The sequence below is a fragment of the Malania oleifera genome, chromosome 8, assembly GCF_029873635.1.
Source record: "Malania oleifera isolate guangnan ecotype guangnan chromosome 8, ASM2987363v1, whole genome shotgun sequence".
NCBI lineage: Eukaryota > Viridiplantae > Streptophyta > Magnoliopsida > Santalales > Ximeniaceae > Malania > Malania oleifera.
In genome coordinates, this window is record NC_080424.1 from 25404175 (window position 1) to 25425095 (window position 20921).

The 20921-nt window shown below is 35.0% G+C and overlaps 1 protein-coding gene across 3 annotated transcripts; it reads left to right on the forward strand.

Annotated features, from left to right (window-relative positions):
* Positions 1–2071: 2071 nt before the first annotated feature.
* Positions 2072–14248, forward strand: LOC131161923 (LRR receptor-like serine/threonine-protein kinase ERECTA). Of its 3 annotated transcripts, XR_009138648.1 has the most exons (8): positions 2072–2252; positions 2577–2654; positions 3352–3507; positions 3624–3695; positions 3835–3906; positions 4635–4654; positions 4841–4910; positions 13958–14248. XR_009138648.1 is itself a non-coding variant. In XM_058117953.1 (7 exons), the coding sequence occupies exons 4-7, from the start codon at positions 3359–3361 to the stop codon at positions 4645–4647; spliced, it is 306 nt and encodes a 101-aa protein (XP_057973936.1). In that variant the 5' UTR covers positions 2098–2252; positions 2426–2476; positions 2577–2654; positions 3352–3358; the 3' UTR covers positions 4648–4766. The 3 variants fall into 3 exon arrangements, 2 of the variants coding, with proteins under 2 accessions (XP_057973936.1, XP_057973937.1); XM_058117953.1 differs by lacking the exons at positions 4841–4910; positions 13958–14248 and adding an exon at positions 2426–2476 and having other exon boundaries at positions 2098–2252; positions 4635–4766; XM_058117954.1 differs by lacking the exon at positions 13958–14248 and having other exon boundaries at positions 2098–2252; positions 2605–2654; positions 4635–4885.
* The last annotated feature ends 6673 nt before the right edge of the window (positions 14249–20921 follow it).

Genomic DNA, 20921 nt, shown 5'->3' on the forward strand with positions numbered 1-20921 from the left:
AGAACTAGTGTTCCCCATCTTTACTGTACCAAAATCTCCAGATTTATACATCGTGAAGAATTCTTTGTGGGGAGTGGCATGGTAGGAGGCTGCTGTGTCTACCACCCATTCAGTGTCGTGGTTCCCAATATGACAACATGCAGCTTCATCATTTGAGAAAACTGATATATCTTGAGTTAAGGTGACCGAGTTCTCACCTTCCTCCTTCTTTTGTTATTGGTGGCTTTGACCATGATCCCGTCGAAATTTTCGACAATCTTTCTTCATATGGCCTTCAATGCCACAATAGTAGCAAGAGATTTTCCCTCTTTGCCAATTTTTACCATCACTGATTCTGCTGCGATCCTGGGATCTTCCTCTAGATTTGCTTCTACCTCTACCTCTACCTCGACTTCTGGTACTGGTACTTTCTTGAGGTCGACCTCTGGTTTCAGTAACAAAGGCTTGTGACTGATTTGCACCTGTTTCTTTTCTCCTGGCCTCTTCGTTGAATAAGGCATCTTTTACCATCGCCATGGTAAGTTTGCCGTCAGGAGCTGAATTGCTGAGAGTGATAACCAATGTCTCCCAGCTGTCTGGTAAGGAGCTAAGAAGCAGCAATGCTTCTGCTTCATCGCCAAGATCCATCTTCACAGATGAAAGCTGATTTACTAGGTTTTGGAACTCACTAGTATGCTCAGCTATAGAGGTCCCGCTTTTTAACTTCAGATTAACAAGCCGTCTCATTAACATGGCTTTGTTGCGAGCAGTCTTGGCCTGGTACATGTTTTCCAGCTTCTCCCAAAGACTATAAGCATCAGTCTCTTGTGCGACGTGATGATATACCTTGTGGTCAATCCATTGTCTGATTTGACCAATGGTCTTCCTATTCATTCTTCTCCAATCATCATCTTTAATGAAATCTGGTTTCATACCTTTATAATCCAAAGGGTCTGCCAAATCCTTACAATTAAGGAGATCCTCCATCCGAGACCTCCACAGAGTGTAATTGGAGGCTGTGAGCTTGATCATAGTACCCGAGTCTAATTCCTCCATTGATTTTAAGCACTAACTTGCTTGTACAGAAAAATTGGGGCAGAATCTTAAGAAACCGAATGTACGGTTGCGTTCGGAATGGTCGAAAACCCTGGAAATGGTTTAAGTTGTTCGGAAAACGGACCTGAAATGGCCTTGAAAGGCCTGGTCAAACTTCGGTCAAAATTGGTCAACTCGGTCAACTATGCTGATGTGGTAGCGATGACGTGTCAGCTGACGCGGCGCGGGTCCCGGTGACGTGGCCGCTGACGTGGCTCATCTTCAACCTTCCGCCGGCCGGCCGTTCACTCACCGGTGCGTGGAGGCGCGTGAGACCACTCCCGAGCTTCTGCCGGCGCGTGGAGGCGCGTGTGGGCGCGTGGAAACGTCCCCTGAACGTTGGAGGCGCGTGTAGGCGCATGCAGCCTTCTCTGATGCTCTTTGGAGCTCCGGTTGACACTGTTGGCTTCGTCTTGATGAGAGGAGTTCGGTGGTAGCCTCAAAATTAAATTTTGAGCTACTGGACAGAGGCTCAAAATCTGGGAATTTTCTCCGATCTGGAATTCTACTCCAACAATACTCTCTGATACCACTTTGTTGGGGTTTTTACAGATCAAGTAATTGATGGATAAAATAAATAAACAAACACATACCAATATTGACACCGGAGTTACGTGGTTTGGCCAAATTCCGGCCTACGTCCACGGGAGCGAGAGGTTACTATTTACTCGAAAAGATACAGAGAGGAGGAGGAGGATACAATCGCTCAACTCTCTCATGCACGCTGCACCACACTCACAGCTCTCTTATTTCTTATTTCTTATATCACTGCATATACAACTCCACACACAGCACATATATATATACACAAGCGGGAGCAAAAACTTCAACGGGCGGCCGGAAATGTCAACATTTCTAGCAGAGCAGGTGGAGCAGCAAAGGTTGACGGAGATCCTGCCGGTGCCGTAGATGTTGAAGAAGCAGCAGCCGTAGCAGCCATCTGCTTTGACTGGGTATGGATTCATCATATTGGTATGTGTGTGCTTTATTTATTTTTATCCATTAATTAATTGATCTGTAAAACCCCAACACTCCCTCCACTCTTCTTTCTGGCATGTGCGTGTCCTCTCCGGCCATCCCCGCCGCCGCCTTTGCTCGCGTGAACTCCTCCTGCCGCCGTTGTTGCCGCTCCTCGCCTGAGGTCGTTCCAACGTCACTACCGCCGCCACTCGCCTGAGGTATTTCTACCGCCGTTACCGCCACCGCTCCCACGTTCTTCTTCTTCTTCTTCTTTTTCTTCTTCTTCTTCTTCTTCTTATTCTTCTTCTGGTTTGTGATTGTCTTGGTTTGTAATTTTTTTGCACGACTTATGAAATATACAACCACTCTGGAATTTCTGGGTTTGCGAGAGGATGAAGAAAGAGGTCCGAACCCTCTTGTTTCATCAAACCATCACAGCCCAGTATGATTTTGCTTGAGTTTTGAACGTTTCAATTTTTTTCCTTAATTTTTTCTTCGTTGAATTTTGTATTTATGCATTACTTTATTTATTATATTCGCAGGAAATTTCTTTCAATTTGATCATTACAGATTACAGCATGCCGAGAATGATAGGTTATGATCTTCTTAAAAAGATAAAGGTATTTAAATCTCATCGCTTTTGCTCTGAATTTTTTTTTTTTGATAGACTAAATCTCCTTACAGAATTGCATCCATAATGGAAGGAAGATTTGAAATTAATTTTTAGAATGAGTATTAAAAAAAAATCGTATTTCTATGTGTTATATTCCCAATCAAAAACGGAAAAATGGATTCTCTTTCCATATTTTCCTTTATTTTTTTCTTCCTTTTATTTTATCTCTTACCAACAGTTTCATTAAATTTGATTGTGGAATTTTGGATTTTCTTCTTTCTTATTGTTTTGTTGAGTTAAATGAAATTATTCTCACTCGGTTTAATAGAAAAGCTTTTTTTGGTATATTGAATCCCATTTTTAGAGGAATTAGTGTTTGGAAGGAATAATTGGAAAGACTGTGAACAAAGGAAATTGAATTATTTTTTCTTGTTTTCTTTTTCTTCATCCTCTAAACATCATTCCCTCACTTTTATTGTTTAGAGGATAAAAAAACGCTTCGCTTTATTCTTACATTCTTCCTCCATTTTATAATTTTAAAAAATTTCGCGTATTGGTGCCAATGTTTCTGTGTAGTAGTTATTCACGAGCATCTCAGTTCTCAGACTCCATTAACATCAGCACTTTGATGCATTAGCTGCAGTTGGTTTAATAAATCTACCCCTTCGGTTTTTTTTTTTTGGGGGAGGGGGGGGGGGGGGAAGGGTTTCAATGTTTGAAGGAGAAATGCTTTTGGAAATCAAGAAGTCATTTCGGGATGTGGACAACATACTGTATGACTGGACGGATTCTCCATCTTCGGACTACTGTGTATGGAGGGGAGTAACATGTGATAATGTCACCTTCAGTGCCATTGCCCTGTAAGTCTACCCTTTCCCCAGCTTCATGAGTAAAAGGCTTTCTTCATAATTGTTGTTTGGAATAGTAAATGTTTTTAGGTTCATTGCCATTTAAAGTCTTTTTTTTTTGGTTGCAGTAATCTTTCGGGTTTGAATCTCGATGGGGAAATCTCCCCTGCCATTGGAGATCTCAAAAGCCTACTCACTCTGTACTGCAAACTACACTTCAAAACCTCTGTTGTGATTTCTGAAGTTTGAGTTCTTAGTTATTATTATTTAGAATTTATTTGTGAGGATTAATTTTTTTCTCCAATATTTATGTATTATTTTGTCTATTTATTTGAGCAGTGATTTGAGGGGAAACCGTTTCTCTGGACAGATCCCAGATGAGATTGGTGACTGTTCTTCTTTGAAAAGCCTGTAAGTTTGCCCTGGCAGTAGAGTGTGTAGAGTTACCACTATTCTAGAGCTCTGTGCAGCACTTGACTTTATTTAGTTGTTTTAGATGCTATTTTTCTCTACTAGTTGGCATTTGGACTGAAACTTAATAAACTGGTGAAATTAGGGATTTGTCCTTTAATGAGATATATGGAGATATGCCCTTTTTCAATTTCAAAGTTGAAACAGTTGGAATGCTTGTAAGTATCTACTCAAGCAAGCCATATTTTCTTGGGTGGTCTTGAACCTTCTCAACCCCAAAAGTTAACTCATGGGGTGAGGTTTTTCCTCACACTTAATAACTGATCACCAAGCCCCTTTCACAATCGATGTGGGACAAATCCCAACAATCTCCCCCTCACACATTGAGCTCCAAACTCTTCACGAATTGGGATCGGATTCCAAACTCCCACGAATTGGCCTCTCCAAATTGGTAGTACCACATGCCCATCATCCCAGGAAGAAACCATGGGCTCTGATACTAGTGTTGAGTGGTCTTGAACCTTTTCAACCCCAAAAGCTAGCTCATGGGGTGAGATTTTTCTTCACACTTAATAACTGATCATCAAGCCCCTTCCACAATCGATGTGGGACAAATCTTAACATATTTGTTATATTTCATTGGTTTCTTCTTTTTGTTATAATGATGTTATTCTGAATGGGTGAAAAACAATCAATTGATTGGATCAATTCCTTCTACCTTGTTGCAGATTCCTAACCTGAAAATTTTGTAAGTTTGTATTTTCATCTCTGCTATTCTCCTTCTGAAGTTAAGCAAATGCATTTTAAAGGAATTTCCTTACAGTCAAAGTCAAAATTGCTTAAATTAGCTCTCCAAAGCAATGAAAATCTGAGCAAACTGTACCTCGATGAATTTTCTGATGAGATTTCTACATTCCTTAACATTTGTCTCAAGACTTGGCCTCAAATAAATTAAACGGGGAGATACCAAGGCTTACATACTGGAACGAAGTTTTGCAGATTCTGTGAGTGCATTTATATTTGATAATGTTTTTTATTGATGCTGTCTTTAAATTTGTGATAAGTTTTATCTTTTCTTGATGGTAAGATATTCAAAAGGCTGTTTGACATGGACTTGGGTATGGGTGTTGGATATGGTTTTGTGCTTAGAAGTTTGATGCGTTTAACACAATTAAGTGCAAACTTTAGAGCATGGCTCAGAACAATAGAACTTATTCCTTTATACCTTTTATGGACATGCATTATTGGTATTTAATCCCATATCCATAACCATATCGTGGTTAGTATGTATTGCCAAGGTTTGGCTTTATCATTAAATTTTTTTTCATCTATTCATATCCCACCATCTTTAAATTTTCATTTAATATTGGCAATTAAAGTTTGACTTCAATGTTGGAACTTCGATTCTTGAAAAAGGTGAATGTATATATGAAATGAAAGAGACTACATCCTATTGTGTAGTTCAAGCCCACAGTGCTTCTGTCCAATTGACCCAGAAAAAAGGAAAAAAATCTTTAGGAGTAACCCAATTTATTTTTTCAATTACTTACAATATCCATTGTACACACATCCAGTCAATTTTGTTGAATGAAAATGCCAAGTGCCCTCGACAAGAAGCTACATGCAGCCTACCCTGCGCCTCCCCAGGAGCATTCCTGGCTGGAAGGAGCGCTGCCTTAGTTACATGCAATTCCATCACCACATCTCTGATGCCTAACCCTTAACAGGAAATTCTGCAGAACATGCAACTCCAATTTTCAAGATAGAAGCCAACCACTCCAAACACCATCTTCCTTTTCATGCCTCCCGCTGCTTTATTCTTTAAAGAATTCTTCTTCTTCTTTCAAGCAAACAAGACCGGCTATCTCCTCTTGTAGCACCCCGGTTCCATCATGTGAGGCCCGGAGTATTATGAGGCCAACACGCGTCTCTAATACCATTCACGTAGTAGAAATAATTAAATAATCTCAAACAAAATATACCAAAGTTCTATATTTACATATGCAGATCTATGTAATTACAATCTCATTTTTCATAATACAAAACCAGAATTAAAATATATTAATCATAAAACTAAATACATATCTGTTCTGATATATTCAACTCACAAAAACTATCCCGCCCTGAAGCTATCTAAGCTTAATCAGTAGGATAACCTGAAAAGATTGATAAATCGATGGGGTGAGACACTTTTCAGTAAGGAAGAAATAATTTACAACAGTGTGTGACTGAAATGTTTAATTTATGATTAAAATATCCATACAATTGCAATTGACCACCAATAGCAGCCAAGATAACGCGTACATAATCACACCATTATCAATTTCTTTGTCACCCAATCACATGCCCACATACATAATTATTTTTACTGATAATTCCAAAGAATAGGGAAATCTACCCGCCCATACAAGTAGATTCCCTCTGCTGTAGTACTAACACCATGGCATTCACCTTTCTCAGTAAGCCCTCGAGTTATGTATTCAGGTAAAGTCTCCGAGAATAGAGAAGGTCACCCGTCCATACAAGTGACTTCCCTCTATCCTGTTATCCACAAATAATTATCAGAGTACTCGCCTTCCTTAGCAAGCCTTCGGGTGGAGTAATCTACTTTACCATAAATACTTAATTAATTAAAGTCATATGCAACTAATAATAATTGTTTCACAGAGCTCCACACATATATGCATACCACAAACAATCCACATTGAATAATCCACACAGTCTTTAATCATACCTATACAGGGTCTAATCCATACAAAATACGTGTCCATATAGGACTGTCAAACCTCTAGTATACATGTCCACATAGGACTGTCAAACCTATAGCATACATGTCCACATAGGACTGGTTCACACAGGACTATCAAACATATAACATACATGTCCACACATGATTGGTCTACACAGGACAAATCAACACACAGATTACAGCACAAATCACCATGTTCATGGTAAATAGGTAAACAAACTTCTCATACCACTGCCAATGTTTACCTCTAATATAAATGCACATCTAACGACTTCCTCATACCACTGCCAATGTTAGATGACGGTTATACCGGATATGATATAACGACCTCCTTATATCACTGCTAATGTTATATCGCAATTTTACATGAACCATAACACAATTTAATAACAAATCGAACCATTCAAAACACATCCACACAATTACCACAGTATACACAATCAACTAGTATTTGCAACCCAACAATATTCGCAATCACAATGATTGATCATTCCACAGTACTCACAACCATTTAGTTAGCAAAGTTGGTTTCAAGCCACACGATTTTTTTTTCCCTAATATAATATATATAATCAAAACCATATTTTCATTTCCTGCACCATTTAGTATAATTTACCTAAATATATGAAATTTTATACCAAAAAATTATCCAATTAAAAATTAGTAAAAATCTGTTATGAAGTATTTCCCCTTATCCCTGCCTAAACCGAACAAAACGAGACCTTGTATTCGAAAAATTTTAACTTATTCAAATCTTAGAAAAATACCCATTTAATACTTCTTAAGCCCCAAATAATAATATTCATTAAGAAAACTTCAAAATAACTTACTTACCCTGATTTTGGGATGTTTCCCCAAAACTCCAAATCAACAATCAGCTCTCGCAGCTTTACAGAGAACGATCTTACGAACCTCGTGGTGGTTTCGGATCGTCAAACCGGGTCAAATCCAGCTTGGAATTGAAGAGAGAAGGCATAGGAGCCGTGGTTAGAGAGAGAGAGAGAAATCTGAAATTTTATCGCTGAAAAAAAAAAGAATTTTTATTTATAGGCAGAGCCTCATCAACGAGACACGTAGACTTGTTGACGATCCCATGAAGAACACTCGTCAACAAGGCCATGAACTCGTTGACGAGTTTCAGAATAACTCAAACCCTCTCGGTTAATTTTTGTCGATGAGACATGCAAACTCGGCGACGAGGCTCAGAAGATTGCTCGTGGACGAGAAAATCCAGTTCGTCGACGAGCGCTTGCTTATTTCCCTTTACAATTTCTTTTCCCCCTTTATTCTATTTTCCCTCTTTCCTTTTTATTATCCTTCTTATTATTTTAAATAGTTAAAATTTTCCAGGTTGTTACACCTCTACTCTTTTTGACAATGCCATCTTAAAGAAGTTGCGCAGGTTCATACCATCTTTTTAAAAAAAAAAAAAAACACTGATTGTGCTTTATTTTCGGATATTAATGTCATGTTTGGTTTGCATAATAGAATATGATAGGAAATAAGTAGAATGAAACTTTGAAGGAGAGTACGATAAAATCAAGTAATAAAACATGATTTTGTAGCCTTGTTCATTTATTTAGAAAAATATCTCAAGATTTTAAATTTGATAGCAGTAGTGGTGAGGTTTTTTTTTTCATATTTGGTGAGAGCTGGGTGGGTCTGTCCACATTGAAGACATTTTCCTCCATCACGTTTAGAGGCTTTGTTAAGGAACAAATAGAAAAGCCTTATGGTGATGCTCCATTATGACTATAATTTGGTGTGTTTGGATGGATAGGAATGCTAGAATTTTTAGTGGAGTGGTTTTCCTTTTTGTTTCTTTCTTCTTCTACATTCTGTGCTTTCTAATAAATAATTCTTTGTTTATCAAAAAATTTGTTTTGAATCTTGATATATTCTGAGATGCAACTAGCCTTTTACTGGGTGATGGTGACCTTGAAGATGCTTGCTTGGGTAATATTAAGATAGAAATATTGAATTATTGGTTCAATCCAAGGACATTGTAATTTCTGTTTTTTTCAAACTTACTTTTGTAGCATTTCTTGGTCTTATTTTTTTGTGATTAATCGGCTTTATATTGGAAACATGGGGCATTATTTAAACTTATTTACATTTTTTGTTTTGCTAGCATATTCAGTATATAAGTAAGGGTATTATATAATTGATTGCGAAAGTTGAGTTGAGATTAATTACCTACTATTATTTGTCTAATGATTATCTAGCTTTTTTTTTTTTTTTTAATGTTCCCCACTCTTCCCTTCAACACTTGGTTTTCCCTACACTGCTAGGCCATTGCTGCCGTCCAATTAGTTCAATAACGTCTATCTTAGCCAAACCTATTCTGTAAATGTTTTATGTGGGAGTTTTTTTTTTTTTTTAATATGAGATGTAACTTGATGTATAATGGTACGATTCTAATTTTTAGCATACCTCTTCGATTATATTGTATTCTATCATCTCATTTAGAAACATATGTTAAAGTTTGTTTTGTTATTAGAGGAGATGGGCCTAAACATATGTTCGTTTGTTTTCTAAATTTCTATAATTTTGGAAAACATAATCCTATGGACTTTCATGCATATCATTGTCTTTATTTTTTAGTCTTAACGTTGTCTTGAATACATTGAGCATTTATATGATGTAAAAATCTTGTAAATTGCATGCTTTTGTGGCTTGCAGATTTGGAAAATATTTTATTTACAAGCGGCATGTTACCGAAAATTTGTTAAATTTTTTCCAAAATAATTAAAACCATGTACCATATTTGTGAGAATGATTATAGTATGCTGAATGTTAAAACATTTTTGAAAGGATGAGTGAAGTTCAAATGAATTTTGAACTTCATTTCTAAATTTACTTTTACATATGTTAAGTGAAAATTCTATTAATCATGGATTCATTTACATTATTTAATTATTATAGTTGTTTATGAATCCTAAGGAAGTCATGTAAACCATGAACATCACATTCGATTTTTTCATAGAACTATATTCTAATATAGATTATTTGTGGGATGCATGAACACATTACATTATTTAATGCTTATTATATGAAACTCTTGTGCACTCATAAAACTCATTATTGGTTGGATTATTGTGAATAGTTTATTGTAAACACTCAGGTTTGAAGCATATTTCTATGAAAAATGTCTTATTTACAGATGAAATGGCGGTAAAATTTTTCTAAACTGATAAAACTTAACTATTAAAAATTGTATTATTTTTTTTAATTATGTTTGAATGTCCAATTAGTTTGCTATCAAATCATTGATACTTATAGTATGTATACATATATGCTCAAAAATTGTATTAAATTTTTTTTATAATTCTTAATTTGTGGAGTTTGTGGTTATCACAACATCAACATGATGTCATGCACTACAGTTGGACGTAATTTTTGATTATTTTTTTTTATTATCTAAACAGATGAAATTTCTGTATTTTAATTTGAATTTGTATAATGTATTTGTATTTGAATTTGATTTTGAATTTTGAATTTTTTTGTATTTTTTTTTGTTATCTGAACAAATGATATTTTTGTATTTTAATTGAATTTATATAATATATTTGTATTTGAATTTGAATTTGAATTTTGAATAATTTATAAACTTTTTAGTAATTATGGTTTAATGTTATGTATGCAAAAATATAATTACAAATTTTTATAGGAATTAATGATAAAAAAATTAATAATTTTTCATTTTTAAGTATTAGTGAAGGTTTCAAAACCGTTATCAATAGTAGAGTATTGGTGACAAATTTTAAAACTATCACTAATAATAGAGCAGTAGTGATGAATTTCAAAATCATTACTAATAGTAAAGTATTAGTGACGGATTTCAAAATCATCACTAATACTCTACTATTAGTGACGATTTTAAGCCGACTTAATGTAGAATTTATAGTGACGATATTAGGATTTTAGTGATAATTATAATCCGTCACCAATACTTTATTATTAGTGACGCTTTTAAGATTCGTCACTAATAAGTAGTAGTAACTGCAGTTATAGAGACTATTTCAAAACTGTCATTAATACTAGTCGAATCGTCACTAATGGTATTAGTGACGATTTTTTGAGTATTAGTGACGATTTTGATCCGTCACTAATACCCTTATTTCTTGTAGTGGTTCTTGTTCCTTTTTGGGGCGAAGCTGCTCTTTATGCTGTTCATATTATCAATCACATTCCCAGTCTTGTCATCCAAAATAAAACTCCATATGAGTGTGTTTTTGGGTCACCTCCAGACTATCATCACCTTAGCTCCTTTGGTTCTGCTTGTTTCGTTTTTCTTCAGTCACATGAGCACAATAAGCTTGAGCCTCGATCCAGACTTGTTGTTTCCTTGGCTATGGCAAAACTCAAAAGAGGTATTAGTGTTATGATTTTGTCTCTCATTGTCTTCGTGTCTCCTATAATGTTGTCTTTTGGGAACACCAATCCTTTGTTGAGCTCTCTCACTTTCGTTCTTCCCTGTCTACCTCCTCTATGTCAGAAATCTTTCTAGATGAGTCGCCTATTTTCTTTATAGATGCTCATGATCCTTCTATAGACTTCTCTATCCAACCACTAGATACTTTTGATCCCTTTCCCAGTTCACACTTTAATAAATAGGTGGAAGATGAACAGGTCGACGACGAGCCACCCAACCTTGAGCTTGGGTCCCTTACTCCTACTCCGCCTGAAGATCTTGTAGAAGGCATTTCACCTCGTCACTCAACTCGGGTAAAATCCATTCCTACTCACTTGACTATCATTGTTACACTGCCCTTGCTACACTGCACGAGCCTCACATCTATAGTGAGGCCTCCACCGACCCTTTATGGAAGATTGCAATGAAAAAGGAACTTGATGCATTATCTAAGAACCATACTTGGGACTTGGTTACTCTCTCTCCTGGACAATCTGTTGTTGGTTGTAAGTGGATCTACAAGATCAAGGCTCGCTTTGATGGGTCCATTGAGTGCTATAAGGCTCGTTTTGTTGGAAAAGGTTTTATGCAGGAGTATGAGATTGATTATGAGGAGACCTTTGCTCCAGTTGCTCGTATCTCATCAGTTCGTGCCCTCTTAGCTGTTGCTACTGCTAGTAAGTGGAACCTTTTTCAAATGGATGTCAAAAATGTCTTCCTTAATGGGGAGTTAGGTGAAGAAGTTTATATGCAACCTCCACTTGGTCTCTTTGTTGAAGCTAACAAGGTTTGTCACATTCAACGTGCACTTTATGGTCTTAAACAAGCTCCACGAGCTTGGTTTGCGAGCTTCAGCTCCACCATCTTTGGCTTGGGTTACACTGCTAGTTCTTATGATTCTGCCTTATTTCTTCATCGCATTAACAAAGGCGTCATTTTGCTTCTCTTATATGTGGATGATATTGTAGAGACCCAGAGAATTTATAGTAATTAAATAATAAGAAAAGGAAAGAAAGAAAGGGAAAATTTCACAAAAGGAATAGAGCCTCGTCAACGATCGTGTTCGTCGACGAATCATCTTCTTAGGATCATCGATGTGGCCGCGTGTCTCGTTGACGAGAATTTACCGAGGAATCGTATTCTTAGGATCGTCGATGTGGCCGCGTGTCTCATTGACAAGAATTTACCGAGAGGCTATTTTCATACTCTGAATTTTGTCGACAAGGGGAGGGTGCTCGTCGACTAACTTGCTTTTTGGTCTCGTCGACGAAGTGACGTGTCTCGTCGATGAAACCAAGGGTATAAATAGCCAAGAAATCTTTTTCTGCGAGGTATTTTGCATGCAAGTTGTCTCTCTCTCTCTCTAAAATTGTCCCTCCCTTCTTCTTTCTTTGATTCCAGCTTCGTTCTTCGTCGGTTCGACGATCTGAAACCGCCACGTCACTCCTGGGAAGATTCTCTTCAAATCTCTTGGAGTGATTTGTTGGTTAGGCCAATTTGGGAACCATCCTAAAATTTGGGTAAATGAATTTTTAGGCATTTTCAGTATTTCTAGTATTATTTGAGGCCAGATTTTGTATACCATGAGAATATATTGGTGTTTTGTAGAATAAATTTGGGATGTCATATTTTCAGGAATATGGTGTTTTTGGGACCTTGCGAACATGAGTTGGGGATCCCAGTGAATATTTTTCAGGAGCCCAAGTAAATTACAGTTCAAGAAATTATGAATAAGTAATCTCAAGAAATATGGGTGTATTGAGTTTCTAGAAAATATGTATATCTAAATGTAGGTTTTTGGGGTTGGTACACCAAGGGTGCGAGAATTGAGTGGAGGCCAGTCTCCTAATTGGATAGGTAAGGAAAATATGTTATGCTAGGAATTTTAGAAAGTTTATCAGAAAATTATGTATATATCAGTATTATTATTCAGTTTTCCAGAATTTTATTATTATATCAGGATATGCAAATTTTAGAGCATGAAATTTAATTACTCAATTGTGTGGCATGAGTTTATTACGGTTTAGTATAGTATTTATACAATTTTACAAATATCATGTTTTACAGCTTATTAGCAGAAAATATTGATATGAATTTTTCAGAAAATATGATTTATAGTATTATTCAGAATGCCATGACTTTAGAACCATAACACTCAGTTATTTAGTTATTTAGTCAGAAATTCATATTATGCAGATCAGTTTAAAGATTTTATGGTTATTTCAAAATCATGGTAAAAATAGTAAGATAATTATATATATCAATATTAAATAATATCAGACCCTGAGGAAATATTCAGTTAGATTCAAACAGCAGAGCACGGTACCGTTGCTATTTCAGATTAGAGTACAACCATATATCTCAGATAGTGTGTGGATTCCGTCTACCATGCCATGAGAGATTATAGTCTCCCCAGAGAGCTGGGTTGAGGTGGCCGATTTGATGGGATAGAGTAGTATCGTGCCCGGAGAGGCTGTAGTGAGCTAGATTGTTGATTGGTAGAGTTTCAGATTGACTTACTTGGTAGGCCAATCAGAGTTAAGTCCCGCCTACGAACTGTACAATCCTATCATGAGGGGTTAAATCGTGACATTCAGATTCCAAAGTAGCATCACAGTTGTTTATATATATATATACAGATCTATAGTACAACAGCAGATTTACTATGATACTAGAATTATGTGTAATTAGAAAATTCAGATATACAATTATATTTTAAATTATAATAAATGTAATCTGTACGATATACTAGACTATCAGTTTTATAGTTTCAGTATTATATCAGTATATCACATGTGTAACTCAGTTGCCACACACTAATAATAGTATATTTCTTCTTACTGAGCGTTATCTCATTTCAGTGGCTTAACATTTTTTTGGTGATCCAGTTAGGCGAGCAGATCAGGCTTGCAGGTAGAGAAGTTCTTGCGCTGCCCTTTTTGGAAGGGTGAGTGTGTCTTGGCTGTTGGTTGTTTGGGATAGATTCCAGGGTTTTTGATTGATGTCACTGGGTATTTTGTGATGTATATTTTAGGATTCTGTAAATTTCTGGTATTGTAAATATAGTATACAGTTTTATGTTTACTGTTGCTTAGGAATGTATTATGTACAAAGTTTCCTCAGTGTTCTTTTGGGCCTGAGATGTGTTCAACAGATAATACGGGGAGATTTGCTATATATGTTTAAATGGAAAAAAAAAATGGCATGAAAAATCAGGTCGTTACAGATATGATCATAATTGGTGATGGCCTTAGTGGCATTCAAGAACTGAAGGATTTTCTCAGTAAGCAGTTTGAGATGAAAGATCTTGGTCATCTTAGCTACGTCTTGGGTCTTGAAATCACTCATTCCATAGATGGTCTTTACATTTCTCATGCCAAGTATGCATCTGAACTCTTGTCTCAAGCTAGACTCACTGATAGCAAGACTGTTGACACTCCAGTTGAACTTAATGCGCATCTGACTCCCTCAGGGGGGGGGGGGGAGGAAATCATTATCTAATCCCTCTCTTTACAGACACTTAGTTGGCAACCTAGATTATCTCACTGTCACTCGTCCAAACATCTCCTATGCTATTCACGAGGTGAGGAAGTATTTGTCTGCTCCACGATCAACTCACTATGTTGCTGTTATGCACATTCTTCGATATTTTGAAGGGCACCCTCTTCCATGGCCTTTTCTACTATGCTCAATCACCGCTTGTTCTCCGTGCATTCTCTAATGTTGATTGGGTAGAAGATCCCACTAATCGCAGGTCCACCACTGGTTATTGTTTTCTTCTTGACACTTCTCTAATTTCTTGGCGAAGTAAGAAACAAACCCTTGAGGCCCGCTCCAGTACTGAAGCAGAATATCGTGCCCTTGCTAATGCCACATCTGAGCTCCTTTGGCTATGATGGCTTCTTAAGGACTTAGGTGTGTTCACATTCTCTGCAACTCCTCTTTATTGTGACAATCAAAGTGTCATTCACATTGCTCACAATGATGTCTTTTATGAATGAATTAAACACATTGAGATTGATTGTCATTTTATCCGTTATCATCTTGTCCATAGTGCTCTCAAGCTCTTCTTAGTTTCTTCTAAATATCAGTTTGCAGATATCTTCACCAAGTCACATCCTAAAAGACATCATCGTGCTTTGGTCGACAACCTTAAGCTGGTCTCCCACCCACCTTGAGTTTGAGGGGGGTTGTTAACGTGTATTCCTTATTTAGTTAACATGCATTCCTTATTTAGTTAACGTGTATTCTTTTTTTACTTATACTATATTTGTACTACACTTGTACTACACTTGTATTGCACTTGTACTGCACTTGCACATCACTCTGTGCCTCCTATATAAATAGGCACCCATGTATACTCTTATAGATGAGAAATACAATAATACTTTCTTAGTATTTCTAATAGCACATATTTGTCCATTAGAACATGCTTAAAATCATTGGCATGAAAATCAATGCAAATATGGGGTTTTGTTGCCATATTTGGGGGGGGGGGGTGTCTAGGGCTGGAATAGGTCAAGAAAAGATGGAAAATTGAGGAAAAAGGTAGAGAAGAAGTGGTCGGAGGCCATGGCTGACCAGAAAGAGAGAGGAGATGGAGAGGAGAAAGTAGGAAAATACTCTATTTTTCCGTGCATGGGACGCCAAAAGGAGGAAATAGGCAAAATAAGGTCCTTAATTAGGGTTGAAATAGATAAAAAAATAGGCCGAAGGGGTTTCAAGAAGTCCAAGATTTGGTCATCGTCATGGTTGTTGGCGATAACGGGGCCAAGATGGTTATAACCTATTTTTCATGGGTTTTAGGTGGTATTATTGTTTGGAAAAAGACTTCTAGGATTAAAAGGAGTCGAATGGTGGTGATGGCGTTGAATTTGGACGTTAAAATAAGTTGAAACAAAGAAGTGAAGTTTTAGGTTTTTAGTGTTTTCGTTAGCAAGTTACCAGAGAATACGTTAAAATAGTGAATTCGGTTGACATCTTTCCCCCCACTTGTCGTACATGTGCTACACCTAGTTAATTTGTTAGACCTGTTGTCTGGTCTAGAACAACTAGTCGATCGGTCTATCCTTTTTTTTTTTTAATTTAATATATCTATTTTAAACTTAAAAAATTAGAAAAAAAATGTTTTTTTAATTGTAAAATATTAAGAAAAAAAAAAAAGAGGTAGCTAGAAAAAATTCCTTTATATTTTAAAACCAATTTTTTTAAAAAAATTATTTTATCTATTTATTATTTATTATTTATTTTTATTTAATTTGGTTGTTTCTAATTCAAAAGATTTTTTTCTTTTAGGTTTTCGCCTTACTTTCTATTTGTAATTTTAGGGGGCTCTTTTCCAATATTTAGGGATTTTAGGTTTTTTTTTGTTTTTAAAATCTATTTTATCAAGTTTTCTTGTATTTTCTTATATTTTTTTGTCTTTATGAAATTTTTAAACAAATCATAAAAAATGCAGAAAATTCCTGAAAAAAATACAAAAAAGAAAAATTCTAGAGCGGTTTTATTATGTTTTTAAGGTTTTTAAAGTATTTTGATCTCATTTGTATTCTAATTTGAGTAAGAGTATCAAAGAATGTATAAAAAATTAAGCCTTGACATCTCTCCATACCTTGTTTGTGTGCATTTATCTATTTGTGAATTGTGCCAAAATGAAGTGCAATGATAAAAATTGAGCTTCAAGGACCCCCGATACCTTGTTTTGTGCACATTTGTCTATTTGTAAATGTTTGGATGATTAAATTATACCCAAATGCAATGGAATGACACTTTTATATGGTTTGTTTAAGCTTATGATAGTATGAATTGCAGATGATATCTCAATGATATGTAATGCCATTTTTCCATTATGTAAAACCATGCTTGAATCCTTATTTGAAAGTTGAATGATTGGATGTTTGGAAATTTGAAATCCATAAACATTAATTAATGAATCAAATGAAGGACCTTAAGGTGGCGTCTTATTCATACTTTCGAGGATCTCGAGGTAAGGGTAATTATCATCTTACGTGGGGTTGACCCAATATCAAATGGAAGGTATATATAATAAGTACACATCAAAATACAGGCACATAATAAAATTCATGCCACATGGGATGTCAAGGTGGTGTCTTGTGTATACCTTCGAGGATCTTGAGGTGAGGATAATTGCTGCTTTGTGGGGGTTTATCTAATATATTAAAGGTTGGTAAATGAAAAAAATGAAAGAATTAAAGTCTTGAGGGGTTGAAGTCAAAGATAACCATAAGCTAATTATGTACCATTTGTAGAACATATGTGTAGGGGTGCTAACCGCACTCTCAGCCTTGGCTCTAGTGCGTAGATCATTGACTATTATTTTCTTAGACCCTAGGTTAGCTAGTTGACCAATCAATCGGTAGTAAATCATTAGGTATTCCAACTACACCTAGAATAAAGTAGGTTAGTAGCAACTCCATTGACAGGTTATTGACCCATATCTCATGCCCCAATTATTCTAGTTTCAAAATTCGAGTTTGCCCTCTATGTCAAGGCAGATCAAAGATTCATCCTAATAAAGGGGAGCCTTTGGAATGTGTTGACAAAACAACAATTGTTAAGTGAACAATTACGATAACAACGGGCCTCACACACTTAGGCATATGCTAGCATTTCATATGCACCATAAAACACATATACATGTATACATGCATGCTCACATACACATACATACACATACATGCACATGCATGTGCTCATATCTTCAAACATGCATAAACTCATAAATAATTATTTACATCCATATACATACCACACATATTCATGCATAGTGCATGCATCTAGGCGCCCACACACACACACACACACACACACATTGAATTTCAGCTGCTTAAAGCAATGTTATTTTGGCTTGGACACGTGTACGTGCGCCAATGTGTCAGCCCACACACCCATATATTTTTTTTAAGAAAAAAAAATTCCTTTTAAATTTAATTAGCTTCGAATGCGAAACTCCGAGACAGAAGGTCTATTTTATTCAAGTCAAAGTTGAGGATATTGTCCTCGAGTGTGTGCGAATTTTCGTATTTAGTTTGTTTACTTCTTTATTTAGTAGCCTTTAAGTGCCCTATTAACTAATAAATAAACCCCAACAAAGCCAAACTAGTTGAATTTGATTCAATCCCTGATTTCATGTCAAGAAATTCTAAGCAAACAATATTGTTTGGTACAAGCAAATATATAATGTAGAAAAAGAAACCCCTTTTTGGTAGAAAGGGTCATCCATTGCCGACCAAAAAAACTTTCAAAAATCACGTGTGTAGTGTGAATTATTGGTCAAAAATATCATGGCCTTTGTGACTTTTTTTAACACGCATGCATTTAAAATACTTTAAGCTTAGTTTGACCTCAGATTTTAATTGGAATTGTTGCACAAATATGATTATAATGAAAAATGATATGAATTAAAATATGATTAAAATAAAAAATTTCTATAAAATTTCAGAAAAATTAAAAAGATAAAAGCCATTTACAACATATTTTCATTATTTTTCAGTTATCATGTGCAATGAGATTGTTCTTGTAAAGTCAAATTTGAAATATAATAGTAAAGCAAAATAATTATAACAATTTTTATTTTTGCTGTAGTATTTTTTATTTGTATTATTTTGTATTTTTTATTATTTTAATAATTTTTTTAAGTGCTATTTGATTCAAAGATAAATTTACATTTGTTTAATCAAGTTTTAATTTGTTTTAGTTTTAAAATTATGAACCAAACAGAGTTGCTAGTTTTCAATTTTTACTTTTTGTTTTTGATTTCTAGTTTTTATTTTCTTCATTTTTTAATAGTAATACCAAGAGGTCCATAAGTTTAAGATGACTTTAAGGAAATATAATTAATGACTTGATAATTTTTGTAATATTTGAAAAAACTAAGGACATCCATGAAATAAAATAATTTGCTAAAAAAAAAGAGCTAAATTTTAGTCTTTAAACTTTCAAATCCATAACTTTTAAAAATTAAAAGTTTCCAAATATGATAGTTGAAATGTTATTGCGAAATACGTTATGTTCAAATTTAACTTTTCAAAAGAAAAAATTGAGCCAAGAAAGGAGGAAAAATTCACCTCTTGAGTCATAGTTATAATTAGGATAAAAAAACACTAAAGGGCTTAGCTAGTTGTGGAAACTATTTTTTATTTTTTACTTTTCAAAAAAAAAATAGTTGCTTTATTTTTAGGATAAAATATTAGTACCTTTATGAGGTTTCACAAAAAAAATATGAACCTCTCCTGAAATTTCAAAAGCCCTAGAAACCTCCCTTGAGATTTGTAAAAAAAGAATAAATAAGGAGTATAAACTTTCCATTGTATTTGGTAGAAAGACAAAATATTTTAAGGGTATAAGTATCCCAAAAATCAAATGTTAGAGGTATGTGAAAATTTTGAAATATCGGGAGGATGGCTGTGACATTTTTAAAACCTTAGGGAAGATTCTTTTCTTTATATCATCTCAGGGATGGTTAGCTTTTGCTCTTATTCTTAGTTTTACAACATTTGAAGAAGTAAAAAATAATAAAAAGTTTTAGCACTATTCTCCAAAGAGAAAATAATTTTATTTTTCAGTTTTTATTTTTTAAATAAATAAAAAATACCACATTATTTTCAAATTTTCTAAATTATAAGTTGAAAACATATTTACATTGTTTTCTAAATTTCAAGTTTTTATATAATTTTGAAAAATTGAAAAAAAAAAAAAGTGTTTTTTGTAATTATTTTTGTTGCAATCGGAAATTGGCCGAATCGACCACGACCTCGATCACCTACGAGAATCAAGAAAAAGTGGTTTGGAGGATTCAAGGTGGGATCACTCCAATGTGTAAGTTAGGGAATCTAAAAAGATTGTATAATTGCAGTAGTAAAAGTATGGATGAGAATGAAATGTCCTTACCTCTTTTATAGAAATCCCTTTATAGGCACTAGAGGTATGCTCTCATTGATTTTCATTTTAATGGGTAATTATTAAGATGGTGAAAGTTACATTTTGACTATAGATAATTATTTGGGAATTATAATTGGGGTGTCATAATATTGCCCCTATTTAGTGTGCACCACCAATTTAACCCTTGATGTCAGTTCCTTTTTTTTTTTTTTTTGGTCTTTTGCACAACATTATTGGGGTTAATGTGGATCATTTTATTTTATTTTATTTTATTATTCTATATCACTTGCCCCTCTACTCTCGAGTCTCAAAGTTATCTCTTGATTCGAGAGCCTATTAGATTCGCAACAAGTCCCTTCGTTATCATGAAATTTAGTTTGAGTCACTTTCTTGGCTTTACTTGGATGAATTAAAGTGATATGAGTTTTGAGTTATCTTCTTTTACATGGACTAATTATCATGAGAGCCATTTGATTTTGGTCTAAGCCAATCTCAAATAGTCCGAGCCCCTTTCTTAACTAAATGACTTCATTTGAGTCGTTTTTGAAGGTCTGAGCAATCTTCTCAATGACATGGCATCTTAGTCACAATTAATGTAAAAAGCTTCAACCAAGCTGGTTTTTTAATCCATGCAGTATTCTCAACACATACGGCTTCATCTGAGCCTCCAATCAATGCGAACGACTTCAATTGAGCTATTTTTAATAATCCAAGCCACATTCTCGATATAGGTGACCTCATCTGAGTTGCATTTCGAAATTTGAGTTAATTTCTCTTGTAAATGACTTGATTTGAGTTGATATTTGATCAAGCAATTTTTATAAAAGAGTCTTTTGGTCAAATTGCTTTGCCCTTTTGTTGAGTGACTCTTTTGGTTGTGCTCCTTAACCCTTTGGTAGAGCATTTTTATTTATTTTCACTAAGCAACTCTTTTGGTTGAGTATTTATGAC

Excerpts from the sequence above, each read along its gene's own strand:
- LOC131161923 (XM_058117954.1), top strand. The coding sequence starts at position 3,359 with ATGTTTGAAGGAGAAATGCTTTTGGAAATCAAGAAGTCATTTCGGGAT. Across the intron at positions 3,508-3,623 it reads ACCTTCAGTGCCATTGCCCT|TAATCTTTCGGGTTTGAATC; the intron begins GTAAGTCTACCC and ends TTTTGGTTGCAG. Across the intron at positions 3,696-3,834 it reads CTCAAAAGCCTACTCACTCT|TGATTTGAGGGGAAACCGTT; the intron begins GTACTGCAAACT and ends TTATTTGAGCAG.